This window comes from Pithys albifrons, chromosome 15, assembly GCF_047495875.1.
Source record: "Pithys albifrons albifrons isolate INPA30051 chromosome 15, PitAlb_v1, whole genome shotgun sequence".
Lineage (NCBI taxonomy): Eukaryota > Metazoa > Chordata > Aves > Passeriformes > Thamnophilidae > Pithys > Pithys albifrons.
In genome coordinates, this window is record NC_092472.1 from 7,567,245 (window position 1) to 7,583,668 (window position 16,424).

Consider the following 16,424-nt stretch of genomic DNA (forward strand, 5'->3'; position numbering starts at 1 on the left):
TTAAAAAAAAAAATTGGTTAGAAATCCACTGTGTTTCTAAAGCTGACCAAAAAAAAAAAAAACCCTGAAGGAAGGCACTATGGCAAAGGCACTATGGCAAAGTCTCATTACTTGCCAAATAGCCTTTATGAAAAGGAACGAGACAAAAAAAGAGCCAGAGCAAAAACAAAGAGCTGCTAGGAAAGAATTTTCTCATGAACGCATGAACTTTTGTATAATGAGCAAAGATGAAAAATACAAAACATCAGCAACTTTCCATTACATGCAAGTGTTGTGAACACAAATGTCTCTACAGGCAGTGACAAAGAACATTTTGTCACAGTCTGCTTTGGATATGAATGGCCACAAAATGATTGCATAAGGGACTGCACAATTTACACCACTGATGGGGTAACTGACCTACTAATAAGACAAAAGGAATCTGCTTTCAGACATCCAAGTCACACCAACACGCAAACCCTTGACCAAAATAATTGTATTTCTAACTGCAGAAGTTTTGTATCAGTGACCAGCATGGCAGCAGCTTTGGTACTTGAACAGCCTGTTCATACTTGGGTGAGTGAAAAAATGCAAAGAGAAGAGAGAAAATGCAGAGAGGTGGTGAGTACAACGTGTGAACACTGTGGGAGCACTAAATAACTGCAGCAGGGTAAGTGGCACATACATAAAATGTGCCTCAGTGTTTTAAGCTGTTTAATGTGCTGAGGAGCAATATGAAAACTTACAGTGCATTAGACATAAATGGTGGCAAGAACAATTTCAACATCAGCAGAGCAGGTGGTCCTATAATGTCCTAAGTGGCAGCTCACTGTTAAGTAGCATGTGGAGCTTTAGAACAACTTCAGAAAAGGTATTTCAAGCTGGCAATTTACATTCAGCAAGAAGTAGCTAAATTTCTTTCCATATCATAAAGAAGAATGAAAAATTAATTCATTAACTTACCTTTCCACAAGAAGAAACTACTGGTTTTGAAGGGCTATTTTTGGGGAAAAAAAGTCAGCTACAGGTCCAATCAAAATAGAATGATTTATTTGTAATATTTTAATTAATTTGTAAATTCTATAACTATGTAATTAAGATCTTAAGACCTATCCAGAAAAGCAATTTATCAATTGTTTTCAAATAAAGGCCGTGTGGGTATTTTTTAGCAGATATGCTACTGCCAGAATAACTCATGATGAATTTGTGTTCTACAAATGGTCCAAACAGGTGACCAAATATCTATCCATCTGTTATGGCTAAACAGTAAGGAAAAAAAATCCCTACTGATTATACATGTTAAGTCAATTTTTATAATCACTTTGGATGGGGACTTGTGGTATAAGCTCTATATGAAATATGTCTGACCTAATTTGTGGTGGGTGCTGGGGGGAGAGTGCTTATACTGACCCTTCATGCAAACCCTGGTAAGAGACAATCATAACACATGCCTGTAAATGTCTGTGACAGGCCCCAGTTTAGTTGTCATTACTCAGGAAAGATAGTTGAGTCATGACTACTGGAAATCTTAATGCTTAGCATTATAAGGAAATGCATCAATTGTATTGGAAATTACTGATGCTACTGCATTACACATGGTGAAGTTTCTGCCTTTTTGATCTTTATCCAATTCTTATGCTGATACACACACACACAAATGAGGGAAACATCTCAGCGATAATTAATCTGTATGCACAGAAATACAACAGAAGTGCACAAGAAATTCTACACAACAGAATATGGTGGAGTTGAACGGTTCATGAGTCTGGAATAACCCATTTTACCTCCAGCAGACTGAATTAGCCCATAGTCACAGGACAGCTGCAAGGGTATGAGGCAGCAAAAGCCTGTGAGTGGACTGCACCCAGTAACCAACCTGAGAAGCTGCCAGCAATGCCACATGTCAGGGAATAGAACTGCTGCTGCCATCACAGCCTCCAAGGAAAGAAACCGGGAGCCTTTACCACCCCATCCAGATCTCCAGTGGAGAGAGCTGCTCCGAACCCCAACCTGTTAGGAAGATACTTAGAGGTGCAGAGCACAGCACAGGAGATGTTTCTGATGACAAGACAGATCCACTACCCAAACAACCTCTGTGAATCAAGGATCTGCAAGGCAGCTTGGTGTGCTCCCAGCACGGAGTGGGATGCCAGGCCAAACCAGCCAAGCCCTCTGGTCAGACACAAGGCATGAAACCAGCAGGCAGTCCACACTGCCAGGGGCAGAGGCTGAGAACACCTCAAAGCCGGAAGATCAGTCCTCAAGTATGAAAGAAACTGCCCAGGCTGTTACAGTAAATGACTTTTATTTTTTAAAAAATGAAATAACCGTGAACATATTAACAGGCCTGCAAGTGGCACTACAGTACAGCTGGAGATAAGGTCGATACATTTCCCCATGTACCCAGACAATGAAAATCATTGCATCAATGCTGACATTAGTAAATTCTGAATACAGTTCTATCAAGCAGGAACATTTTACTTAAAATAGTTCTGGACAAAGTTGACACTGAAAGTTAACTTTTCCTTCACTTTGGAAAGGATAGATGTTTTCAGCTAGCACTGGTATTGGGTGAACTATTGCCTGCAGTCACCAGTGCAGGGAGAGATGTACAACATCTCCACATGAGAATAGAGTTTATACTCCTTTTTACTTCTCATTCTGAGGAACCAGGGTGGCACAGAGAAAGGGGGGAAGATAGGTGAGGTAATATGGGCAAGGGAGGTGGGATGTCGATTTCTATTCAAATTCTCCTTTGGCTGTTTTTGTGCTATTTTGGACTGCTTTCTAAAAATCACTTCTTGATTTTATTGAAAGGAAGACTAAATGTAATGCGCCTTTCCTTGAAAATCCAGGAACAATTGTGGTACTTCAAAAATACTAAAAATATCTACTTTCATGAAATATTAACTGTTTCACTACAAACCTATTTTTTCACTAAATACACAATTCTCTTATTTCTGGAGTCTCCCGGAGGATAAAAAAGTGGGTTCTCCCTTTAGTTCTGCAACTCTACAGTGTATAGAGAAACGGCTACAAGAAGGGGAGTGCAGAGAATAGCTTCATCCTTTTCCTTGGCCTGTATCTCACATGGGAAGTTCGCTTGAATTTCTGCAGTTGGGCTACTGTTGGTCACATTCTTCCAGCAGCTGCCAACTGAGTCTGCAGCAGGACAACCCACCTCCAGCACGTTCCGTCTAACTTTGTGGAGACTAACTAGGCATGAGGGAAAAAAACATCCACACTCTTTATACCATTTCTAACTCTTAATATGCAGGAACACCAAGTGGTTTCCATGTTCTTCCAATTTGCAAAAGGCCACAGGAAAGGGACATGGCACCTTTTAGAATCTGGAATTCTGCATGTAACAACAGTGCGACCTTCCTTTAGACCTTCAGTGTTGAGGCAGAAAACAGTGGCTGAAGAGTGTGTGTAATACTGACCACACCAGCTCCCAGTGAGAAGCCCCTGCTCCCGCAGAGGCAGTCATGTGCAGTCCCTGTAGATACTGTGAGCAAAAGGCTTACTTGACAGGGCATTTGGAATTAGCAATTCCTACGATCTAGCTAGTCTGGATTCATGAGCTTTCAGTGTGCCAACAGCATCTTTCACTGCATGGTAGATAATGTTCTTCACCTGCAACAGGAAAAAAAAATCATCAGCTTCTATGGACTAAGAGAGTCTTACATACCCATGCAATCAACTTTGACAGCTGAATTTATAATAGTTGGCAAGTACACACAAAGTATATATGCTTCAAGATAAACAGCACAAATTTTAACTGCCACAGATGACAAGTATTTTAGGCACCTGCGCTGATTTATTAACTCATTTTCTGGTCACCCAGCAACATGTATTTCCACATGTTATTTTCGGATCAATTCTCTTTTTTGTGAGAGCTAGGAGGACGTACACTATGAAGTCATGCATGAGTTTGTTTTGAAAAAGTCCTTGTGATCCAAGTCACTTACAGATCTACATGAATCAAACCTAAAAGGTGAATGAAAATCATATGGTTTAATCCTATAAAATGGAGGCTAGAAATTCTTCTAATTTGTGACTCTTCCAGAAAGGCGAGACCAGAAATGAGAAATCCAGTAGTCCTCAGAGCAACCTGTTTCACAGGCAGCTATTTAACAATGAAAGCTCAGTTTTATTTCTGATGTTTTTTTGGATCTAAGTTTATTTGAATTGTTTCTAGAAATTGAACAGAACAGTTTCACCTCTGAGTGAGCAGCTCAGTTGCACTCGCTCAACAAACTGCCAAGCCAAACACCACCATCTTTTCCTGATGTACATGAGCTGAGTTTTTTGTATCATTTACGTCTCATATTTGTAATACATAAAATTATAGACAGAGGTTTATATAAAAATATATTTGAAAAATGACAAAGGAAAATAGTAAAGTCTGAGACAAATACAACTGGTATTCCTTCTCACAGGAATACTGATTTGCACTTGGGGGTTGTTTGTTTTTTTTTAACAACATGCATTATTCACTTGCAACCTCTTAATTTACAGAAACACTTCCACGCCTGTATCATTGCAGCTGAAAAGGTATAGTGTCAAAAGCTGGAGAGTTGATCCTACTTCTGCTTTCCTTTAAAATCCCTTGCAAATCCATAGAAACTTAGAGCAATGTTTCACTGAATTGGTTTGAGAGGATTAGTGTGGTAAGTTCTGACATCCTTAGATGACATGCTGGAGAATGGCTGTATGTTGAGTACCCACTTTTGCAAGGACAGCCATTCTGCAGATCTCCACCCTCCTTCACTTTATCACTTTACATGCATGTGATTACTGATACACAAAAGATGCTGACAACAAAATTTGCAAACTGAGCACATACTAAAGCTTCAGAAGCATCAGGCAAAATCCAAAAAGGCCTCCTACAGCCTTCCCTCTGCAGAACTTGCTGTCTTATACAATGTACTACTTCAGAGCATATTATGTTCTGTGCATAATTATTAGTTGAAGCATTCACACTTCTTCAAACCAAAACACATTTAATTTTAGGACTAACTTAGGTTGGACATGACCTTTGAGATCATCGAATCCAACCACAAACCCAACACTGCCAAGGCCACCACTAACCCTATCCCTGATTTAAGTAAGCAAGCCTTCACTTTCAGAGCAATTTTCCTTCAGGCAGTAAAGAAGCAAATACAAGTGTGCTTTGTCAAATAAACATCTCTCTTCAAAACAAACACAGGTCTTTCCTTTTTAAGTGTTTTTTTCCTTCCACTTATGCTTTGCTGTCATTAGGAGTCAGCCTTTTAAAAACTTATTAATACCAACCCATGTGGGGTCAAGTTCTCTGGAAATGCAGAAGTCTAGTACTAATTTTTGTTTGCATAATATTGTAGACGTAAGTATTTAAAAATTAATGTACCTATCAAATAAGAACCCCCAAATTTGTGGAAAGCTATTACTCTTTCCTTCAATCACGAGCCACACATTTCTAATACTGAACAAAGCTGGCAAAACATGGGATTTATTTAGTGACTACTGACATAAAATGGTTACCTGCAGTTTATCCTCGTGGTTCGTGTGAGTATTGGACAGGTGCCTGAACTCCTGGGTCAGACGGAAGCAATGCTTCACGTGTTCTGGAGATACAAAATCTTCTGCCACTTTAATGCAGCTGTACAAATTATGGACCTAAAAAACACATATCCAATGACTGATACAGCAGGACTGAATGAACCATACAAAACAAACAAAAACCTCCAACAGCCTCCCCATATATTTAGGTTCTTCCACATTTATTTATCAGAAACAGGAACGGACAGAACTGTGTCCAGTAGTAAAACCAGAACAAAACACACGACATCTAACAGGTTCCCTGTTCCCACACACACAGTGTTCCCAAAAGCAAGTTCTCCTTCCTTTCTCCAGGCTCTTATTGAGTTTTGTTTCTCTGGCTGAAATTTCACTACACAGAAATTTTTTCCTCCATTCACCTCAGCATTTTTACCCCCCACTTTTATTTCATTTCATCACAGTATTGTACACATCGTTCAGATATATACGTAATTTTTACTAATACAGTTATTAAGATCCAATTCAAATAGTTCCTGTAAGAACTGTGTATGTAGAAAAAGGAGCCTCAGTGAGCAATATTAATTAACAGTTATTTTTAAGCTGCAGTTCTGTTGTGCCTCTGACTCAATCCTATTTGTCAATATGGCCCAGAGTTGCCCCTTACCTGGTGGGGAGCACCTGCAGGAATGAACACGGCATCGCCCAGGAACTGCACTATTGCCCAGCCTTGCACACCATACTCGTCATACAGTCGCTTACGTAAGGTCTGGTCCAAGTACCAACTTTGGTCATGAATGGGGTCGTGATCTGGAGGATTTTCTTGCCCTTGTTCTTCTCCAACCTAGAGTCAAGATATGGGGTGGGGAGAAACCATGACAGAGCACCTTGATATTGCTGGCTCACAAAATGGTCTGTTCCAAAAAACCATAACAAAACTGTTTCAAGGTAGGACATTAATTTCATTAAGGTCATTTAGGTCTTAAAATAGTGGCATGTGCATTAGGATGAAGATTCCAGACCAGGCTGAAAACCTGGGAACACAACTAATAATGTCCTCAAAGACAGCACTGGAGTATCTATGCACTTGATGTTGATAAAAATTTATGTCATTCAGCTGCAATAAAAAAGCCAGTCAGGTTAGCCTGCAGGCTCAGACCTTCTTTATAACCAACATACCTTCCGGAGAAGCTCCCGAATCTTTTCAGCATCCTTGGCAGCATAAATGTGCCACAATGCTCCAGGTTTCTCTCTTCCTTCATGGATTCGCTGCTTTGTTACATCATCAGCATCTCCCTCATCAATTGTTTTCAGAACCTCTGAAAGGGGAATCCATGTAAAAGCAATATGATTACAAAACTGTTCATTTTTGACCTACAGAAGATGAAGGAGCATTTTGAGCTACTAAACCCAGTCACACCGTGCCCTTTCTGAGCACACCAAGCTTCATCTTAACAAAATTCAGGGAATGCATCAATTGACAGCTACTCACGAAGCTCAGTCATGAATTCAAACTGAGCTACAATTATTCAAATACAAGGAGAACAAAGGATTGCAAGTTTTTCTTTCTCCTCCTTTCTTCAGGAATTACCTCATTTCTAGCAAAACTCTGCTTCTTCCACAGTTGGAAACTAATGAAGCACTACTGCACTTTTAAATATGTGCTGCAAATGCAGCAAACTGCCTTGTATACTTGAATTATGTATCATGACAAGCTTAAACAACAAATGACAGTCATCTTTCTCACACACGCAATTTATTTTTAATGTACAGAAAACAGCTTTCCTTAGGCATTACCATCATCATGGGTTCCTTCCCCAATGGGAATCCCAACATACACCATGACATTGACAGCATCAGACACATCCAAGTGCAGGTTTGTGGTACCAACTCGTCTGTCTTCTGCTGTGATTAAACCTATAATAGAGTGTAAAATAAAATCAAATTCTATGATTAATCTCTTACAGAAATAACCTTTGGTGTACAGACTCCTTCACTCAACTTATATTTGTAGTAATACATAAACCAAAATGCTGAACATCACGAAATAACAAATAAGCTCAATTTGTCTAAGCTGCAATCCCCTATTTTAACTTTTATTTGTGATGTTAAAAAAATCCAAAATAACCCCACATCTCTTTCTCAGAACTGCAATATGTTGGTTTACAACTTAAGCCTAATCCAGATTTGGTTACTGAGCTAAAACATTTCTCAAATGATGAAACAATGAAAAATCATCCATGTCCTTGGGTGAGTTGTTACTGCAGGTGTATCAATAATTAGAATGCAAAGCTTTAAAAAACACTGCACCCCTGTCTCACCAATACTCAAAGAGAACTACAGAAACTGCATTAGGGTAGGTTTGCTTCCACACACTTGCTTTGCAAGATGGCTGCAGCTTATTCCTTATCACTGTTGCTTGACATTTTTCAGTACATACAAAACCCAACTACTTTAAATGTCATTTATATTACTCTAAAGCTGTGAAACAGTATACTTTCAAGTCAATCAGTCACATTTGTTTTGAATTAAAAGTGTACAAAACCTGCTTTGACCTCAAAGTCAGTATATTCAGAACTAAAATAATCCAAGTTGACATCACCTACATTAATTGTTCATGTATCCTCCACACTCCTATATTACAATAATTAAAAGGTTTAATGCTTCACAGCCCCGTGCAGTGGGGGTATGTGTTCTGATAAAGGTTTCCTCTATTTGTATGCTGTTTACCTGCTACATAACCAACCTTAAGAGGACAAAACTATCCAATTCAGGTCGCTGAACATGGGGACAGTTTTGTTTTGCAGGTTGTCTGTGGTCTGTGCTATTACACATGGACTAAGAAAATTACAATCCCGTTTGGAAAGGTACAGATCAAAGTGACCAGAAGCCAGGTAATTTTCCTCTCAAACTATCAACTGGTCTCAGAAAGATACTGACTTTACCTTGAACTCTCTATGGGTATTATGCTTGTTGTTTGTATTAATTGTTTGCAAACTTACCTGACCATATGTACATCTCTTGGATGTACAAGGCAGAATGGGCCACATCTGACACAGAGAGGACTAACGTAAGAATAGATTGCAAGACTAAATGAAAAGGAAATGACAGCAAGCTCTTGGATAACACTGCATTTTGACCAATGCCACAGCCTTGTATTTGCCCTGAGTACAATAAAGAGTCACAAACCCCAGCATCTGCAGAACTATTATACTCACATACCATAGGCATTGTACATTTTGGGACCCAAGTCAGGACGGACAAAGTAGCTTGGCAGCCTGGAAGCCAAATTCAGTCTGCCATCTCTCTTGGTATATTCAGGAAGAGGAAGATTTTCCATCAAGTCCTCAAACCTAGAGAGCAAAGAGAGACAATGCAGGTTTTCCCCCTGTAGCACCTACAGCAGTCCTGTCAGCATTGAACCTAAGGGTTACTGACCTCGTAGGCATCATATCTCTGAAGTCCTCCCCTGGAGGCCAATCCTTTAACTTTAGTACCATTGGCTGACCATCCTCTGACCTGAGCCGCTCTGCAAGAAACAAATTAAGATTTTTTCATGTAGTATCTTCTCACCACAGCCCATTACCTTAAGCTGTAAGTCTTTTTGTACCTCTTAGAATGCACAACAAAACTGATCCTGTTTTCTCTTTGGACTTCCAAGCATTACCATAGTATGATCAAACACAGTTTAATAATTAGGGAGTTTTTATTCAACTTTATGATGGGTTTGATCCAGATTTCCTTAGTAACCAGTTGTAACTAGGGAAATGGGCATTACGTAAGTATTCCACACATGTTTTCCACGTAACAAGGGAGGATGGACTAAAGGGAGATAGGAAGTATGGGGTTTTTTCCCTTCCTTCTTCCAGTGAGGCTTGGGGAGCAGAAGGAACCCAGACGTTGGTCCCTTGTTCAGTTGGTTTTCCTCTTGGAGTTGGTGAGATTGTATCTTTGCCAGTTTCCCTCCTTTTTTTAAAGTTTTTTGATTGTATTTGTCTGTTTCGTTTTTGTCCCTCCTTATTCCTTGTTTCCCATTCCCTTTTTCCCTTTTTTTTCCCTGGGGGGCCCTAATAGTGTGTACAAATTGCACATGTAGTTGTAAATGTTAGAAAATACATGTATATTCTGATTTAATTTTCTTTTGAGTTCTTGCTTTCTTTTCAGTTTTTTTTCCCTTTGTTGGGAAGGAGGGGGGCAGGCAGTTCAGGCTGGGCAAAAGGGCTGGGCTAAACCGAGACAAAACCAAACCTTTCCAAAGCATTCTTCCTTACTTCTTTTACCAACGTTTAAGGGAGTTTCATCTTTAATTTCAAGAGGAGTGCTACTTCTATAAAAGTAAAGTTATTGGTTCGTGCTCTGAAATCAACCCTAACCTCAGTGTAAAGCAAGAAACTGTGGTACACCATGCTCAAGAAAGCTGAAGGGCAGGTGGTCACAGGGGAACACAGCCCTCAGCTTTTTAATTCTTCTTGCTGGAGGCACTCAAATTAGCAGGGTGCCAATACCAAACTCTGTTCCTCACTTTGCGAGTTGTACACGAGTCCTGACTGGTAAAAGGGAAAGCCGGAGCACAGAAAGGTGGCGCTACACCTGCAGCAGTGACGTGTGCCAGGACATCACTGACACACCAACTGCTGCTTTGCCTCAGATCCTGCAAGAACTAAGAGAGTCTTTCTGGAACTGGTAGGTGGAGCAGCTGGAACACAGTGTAATGTTTAGAGAGAAACAAAGTCCGCTCTTCTACCAGATTCTTCACAGCTCCCCATGAAACCCTTAGTTGGGAAACAGGGTGTACAGCAGCCTAACACCTTCACATCCCCCTTTCCCTGGAAATTGACATCCTCCAGCCCTTCCTACCTGACCAAGGACTGTCAGCCAAACCAAAAGCAGCTGATCTTACCTAGATGTAGCAGAGCTGCTGAGAGCATCAGAAGAGAAAGCGTATCTAAGAAATCAGAACTTGGAGACCTGTGAACCACATCTGCATTACATAGCAACAGCTACAGGAGACAGCCTTAGTTTGCAATATAAAAAATGATTGTTTTGAAATTAAAAGGAATTAGGAACTGCAGATATGAAAACCAAAGTGACTGATTTTAAAAATTTTGGTGAGGTACAGATTTTAGAGAGGCAAACGAACTGCTCAAGGACTTGAATTTAAAGATGTTTCACAACTTCCCATATTCAAGACTTGAACTCATCAAGGATATTTGTTCTAAACAAAAAGTAATGTGTAGTAAGGCTATTCAGAAAGGACAGAGTGAAGAACTGCCTGGATGAAAACAAAGATCTGACAAATTACACTAAACTGGACAAACCTCAAACAACATCTGATCAGCAAAGAAAAGCAGGCCTAATAAGGATCAAACCAAAAAAGTTAGACTTTGCAAAAGCCTACTTTGAACCCAAAAGTATTCAAAGAAACAGTACAAGGTTAGAATTAAATAAAGTGTCATATAGAATAATCTCAAAAACACCTCCAAAGTCAGTGGCTGTTCTACATCTCTTTGGTAACTTAAGGAGAGAGTGGGGGCAGCCACACATTTCAAAAATCTAAAGCTCGTGTAATGCAGAGAAGTCACTGTCATTACATAATTTGCAAACAGTTTTCCTATGAGTTAGTGTGTGAAGTCTCTGGCCTAGTAGCAAATAATACTCTTCTATATTAGGGATTGCTCATGGCTGAAAAACACTAAGTAAAATGCATTTAAAAGAAACCAGCAAGAGTGACAAGGTTTTCCAACTCAGATTATTAATATTTCTCATGTAAAATGTGGTAAAGGTTTTGTCTAAAAGAAAGGCAGAAGTTGCTTTTGCTGAAAGAAGCGTATCTGTCTGGTATGTATGGCCAGACTTCACGAATGAAGATCTGGGAAGGGCTCTCCCCACGTGGGTGTGCCCTTCAAGCCTGCAGAGACAAACTATAAATAACATTTCTCAAAGGTAACTTGACACACACAAATTCACTATTTTCATGAATGACTGCAGCATAGAAGTGAAGAGTTTGTGAACTTTCCCAAGTACTGTCAATACACATTAAGACCACACTGTTATACCCTTCTGGGCCATGTATTTCTGATGAATAAGAATAAGAAATTTAACAGTGCAAAATACACGGAACCGTATCAAAAACAAGTCAAAAGCTGGGAGTTCTCTGAATGGAAAATGACTAGGAAAGGGAATATTCTTGGTCTGTGAATTTCTCATTTCATTGATTGTTGAACAAACATTCTATTAAGTCATCCACAGTTCATTTCTGCAATCTGCACACAGCAATAAATACACAAAACATGTTACACACAACACTAAAATAAGTAACCTTGCAATGAACCGTTACAATTCTAACATCTGTAAGACCATTCTGATCTAGGTTTATACACCCTAAAATGGAGCACTCTGCTTTTCAGCAGCACTTTTATCTGCCCAGTCATATCCCCAGACATTTTAACTGGTTAGTTCCCCCATCTAGTCTTGTTTTTCTCAAAGAACTCAAGCATTAAGTACCATGTGAGACATTCATACAGCATTGCTATTCATAATTCAGAGAAACTTGTACCCACAGACGATCTACTATAAAAATAATTTGCAGTGTCAAGCTTACTTAGCTGATGTATTCCACCAAGTCCAAGTTTTAGCATGAAAAGCCTCAATCTATTTTAGCTCTGCAGGTTCCCTTTGGCTTTACAATAGAAGTTGAGGTTGGAAGGAGAGTAAGGGTAGACAAATTACTTACTGTCTTAGTAACTGATGATTAATTTCACTGAGAAAAGATTTTTAAAAAAGCCATTTCCCATGAAATGGACCATTTTTTGACATATGAAAGTAACACATGCCAACATACCATAGTACAGACAGTTCTCTTGGGCAGTCCTGCCCTAATCTTCACCAGTAAAGTATTTTCTAGAGGGTGGTGCTACATTGTAAGGAGCAATGGCTTCTTTGGAAGAGACTGATGGGTATTTGGATTTTTTTTTAATTATTATTTTTTAGGTTTTAAGAAAATAGGTGAAAAAGGAAGAGTTGAAGATAGCAAGACAGACTGCTCAGTTAAACTAGTCAGCCATAAATATTACTTACTAGATATTATCTCAAAGCCATCCCAGAAGTCACGCACTTTCACGTCTGAAATTATGGCACAGTTCCTGCAGTTCACCAAATCTACATCTTGATCTCCAAATTCCAGGCTGAAAGCTTCTGGTTTCCAAAGTTCTGACTTCAACTTCTTATGGACACCAGATACCAGCACGGGCTGAGAATACAAAGATGAATGCTTACTCCACCATAACCAAATTTCTTACACAAGCAGCCAAACTTTCTTAAGAGCCGAGACTCCTGGCTACCACCATGCAAAAGACACCACAAATCTACTTTGATCCATGTCTGGTTGTTGTGCATCATGCATCAAGCAAATAACCAGAGCCAAACTTTAGTTCCAAGCCATGTGCAGTTGCCTTAGAAGTGGTGTGGGATTAGACTGGCCAAGGCAAGTGCTTTAGGTCCCCATGGCAAGGTGTTGGCAGCAGGCTGGGCTCTGTGACATGAGGCTGGGACAGGCCCCATGGACACAGATGGCTCCACCTGGCTCCAAGAGACCCACTGCTGGCAAAGCTGAGTCCATAACTGATGCTGGTGGCACCTCTGTGATAACGAGAGAGAGTAAAAAGTGCTGCAGAGCCGCTGGTGTGCAGGGGGGTGTGAGATGGGGACACGCACACGACACACAGATGGCAGATGGGGGGCAGGGAGAGAAACAACTCTGCAGACACCAAGGTCAGTGACAGAGGAGGTGTTTGCAGCTCATGGAACAGTGTGGGGAGGCAGCTGTGTCTCTGCAGCCTGTGGAGGACCACGGTGGAGCACAGATCCACCTGCAGTCTGCAGAGGACCCTGCACTGCAGCAGAGGGAGATTCTCTGGAGGAAACTGCAGCTCATGGAGAGCCCACACTGGACAGGCTTTGGCAGAAGCTGTGGGGACAATCCTACACATAAAAAAACTGGCAAAAACTGTGCCCCTTGGGGACCCACACTGGAGCAGCCCATTCCTGAAGGACTGCAGCCCATGGACAGGACTCATGCTGGAGCAGTTCAAGAAGGATAGTATCCTGTGAGAGGAACTCCACAATGAAGCAAGGAGAAAGTGTGAGGAGGAAAGAGCAGCAGAGACAAAGTGTTATGAACTGACCACAAGCCCCATTATTCTCCAATCCCCCATGTCACTACAGGGGGTGAGGAGGTAGAAGAGTCAGGGATGAGAGAGTAAAGTTCAGCCTTCAGGAGAAAGGTGAAGTGGGGGAGATAAGGTATTTATTGCTATGTCTTTGTTTTCCACCATCCTACTCTAGTTTTAACTGGCAATAAATTAAATTACTTTATCACAAGTCAAATCTGTTTTGCCTTATCTATCTTGACCCACAAACTTTACACATTATTTTCTCCCCCTACTCTGCTGAGAACAGGAGTGAGAAAGCAGCTGGGTAGAGGTGTCTGGCAGCCACACAAGGTCAATCCACCTGTGGAAGTACAGTGGGTGTAGAATCCCACCACCTGTCCTTCGTTTTAAGCACAAATGCAACCACCATTAGAAACAGCATTTGTAGTAAAGCCTTCTCATGTGAAATTTTCATATTCTGATATGAATTGTTTAACTAGTTCACTCATTATTTATGTATAACCACAGATCATCATTAATTCCCTCGGACAAAACCAAGTAACAGAAAAGAGGCTTGCAGAAGGGGTTTTTAAGATGTTTAGGCTAACGACATATATATATATATATATATATGTATTCTACACAGAGATTCCAGTGGCCTATCCCCATAAACACTTCAGGGCATTTGCTAAACTGACAATACTTGAAAAAGTACACCAGACAATGCTCCCAACACTGGCCAAGACTTTGTAAGTTCCCCTCATCCTACCATTTCTAAAGGAGTTACTGGACTTGAGAGAAAAGGAAAAGAAGGTATGAAGTGAACTTGCAAATAGACTATTCCCACCTGAAGAGCTTTAGTAACTGCTACCTATGTTCAAGTAACAGTTTCCATGTGTGTGCAAATCTGAATTAATTTCAAGCTGTGCTCTGTACATTAATAATGACCTGAAGGTGGATTTTAGGTTGATTCACACGAAGAGCTCAGCACAACCCCGAGAAGCACAGATGTCCCTCAGTGTGGTATCAGTGCATTAGGCAAAGATACCCACAGATACATAAAAGCAACTCAAAAGTTATGCAGCTTAAAGTTACGCAGTTACACTCCAGTGTAACTAACCACTGCTTCCTTTGGACTGCCCAATGGCCTCTATCACGACTAGTTTCAATTTTAGTCCCTAAGTGAGGACAACTATTGATTTAGAAATGAACAGAGTTCATTTGTTGGACCCCAACTTCAGGGATAACAGAAACAGCCTCAGTTTTGAAATACAACACACCACAGCCATAGGTTCTAGAAGGCAGCAGTGAAACTTCAACACCAAGTCATCTCTCCACAGAAGGCTACAAGGCAGGTTAAACAGGATTCAGCCAGTATTTCTGAGCTGCTCCTCCTGAGGACCATATCCCATGGGATTCTTCCAAGCAAGTATCTGAAAAGGAGAAACTCTGCTGTCCTGAAGCCCAGGCTTGCAATCATGCTTTTTGCATTGCTCCTTTCTCTCAGAACATTGACCCAAACACAACCCTCTGATAGTCACTGCAGCCAAAACTGCCCCTTACCCTCCACATCAACAACCAGTTCTTGTGTGGAAGCACGAGGGCCAGCACAGAGCCCTTCCCCAGCTGGCTCCTTCAGCAGCCGTGTCAGGACCCTGCCACTAATGCATTCCAGAAAACTTCAGGAGTGCTTGTCACCTGTTGTGTTGTTCCTCCAGCAGGTGTCAGGGTGGTCCCACGAGGCCCAGGAAATGTGAACACTGGAATTCCTTCAGTTGTCTGAACTGGCATTATCCCTTTTCCATGATCAAGTGGTCTGTAGTAGATAGTTGCCACAACATTGCCCATATACCTCTGCTTGCTAATCCTGCCCAAAAAGCTCTTAAATGGTTCATCATCCCTCTATGCATTCCAGCTGCTCCCTCACATGCACAGCAATGCTCCCTCCTCAACTTTCCAGCCTGTCCTTCCTGAGGAGCCTCTAACCTATCCCTTCCCACAGCACAGGAGAACAGATTTCTTCTGCTTGTGTCACCCCACACTGCTTGCCTGTCAAAACAACCAGCTAATTCCTTCCTTGATCACTGGTCATTCTCTCCCTTGCTGCTCCTCCTTACTGTCCTCCTAATAAGGCTGGCTAACCTGTTGGCAAAGGTGCTTTTGCCCCACTCAGATGGAACCCCATCTCTTCCAAGCAATCCTCAAGGAGGTTCCCATGACTGTAAAACCCTGTTGCTGAAACTGGCTGTGCAAACAGTGGTTGCCATGTGGGATCTGTCCACTCCTCTGCCCCTCACTGGCAGGATTCAGAAAACCACCAGGGCTCCATGGCCTTGACTGCTCCTCCCAGAGCCAAACAGTCCCTCTTGGTACCATCCTGGTCTCCCCAGCAGGACTGTGTGTGCCAGTATGGAAATGCAGCAGAGGGAAAATGTTTAAGGGACAAACAAGCTTTAGTCATTCCAGTGTCCCAAATGTGAGGCCCTGACAAGGAGCAAACCTCCCTAAATTGACTGAGTTCTGATCTCAAATATACTCCCAGATCCCAGCAGAAAATGTAATATTAAGGAAATTAAAAGGTTTTAAGCATATTCTACAAAAATACCAGGGATCACGCATGAGGAGTAAAATAAAAGTAACTTTCAGAGGATGGGTGGAAAGCATGGCCAGGTAGGCTTTAAGCTGATGGATAAACCAGTTGTCTTCAGCACAGGAAAATAATGGCAGATTTTGATCCCTGTTGTACACATTTGA

The 16,424-nt window shown here is 41.1% G+C and overlaps 1 protein-coding gene across 1 annotated transcript in view; it reads right to left on the bottom strand.

Moving 5' to 3' along the window:
• Positions 1 to 2,267: 2,267 nt before the first annotated feature.
• KDM3B (lysine demethylase 3B) overlaps positions 2,268 to 16,424 on the bottom strand; it is a 45,717-nt gene continuing 31,560 nt past the window's right edge. The window contains exons 17-24 of the mRNA XM_071570171.1: positions 12,598 to 12,769; positions 8,959 to 9,049; positions 8,743 to 8,873; positions 7,318 to 7,437; positions 6,700 to 6,839; positions 6,188 to 6,364; positions 5,506 to 5,640; positions 2,268 to 3,615 (exon numbers count right to left, since the gene is read on the bottom strand). Of these exons, the coding sequence (XP_071426272.1) occupies positions 3,535 to 3,615; positions 5,506 to 5,640; positions 6,188 to 6,364; positions 6,700 to 6,839; positions 7,318 to 7,437; positions 8,743 to 8,873; positions 8,959 to 9,049; positions 12,598 to 12,769 (1,047 nt within the window). The 3' untranslated portion in view covers positions 2,268 to 3,534. The remainder of the gene's footprint in view (positions 3,616 to 5,505; positions 5,641 to 6,187; positions 6,365 to 6,699; positions 6,840 to 7,317; positions 7,438 to 8,742; positions 8,874 to 8,958; positions 9,050 to 12,597; positions 12,770 to 16,424) is intronic.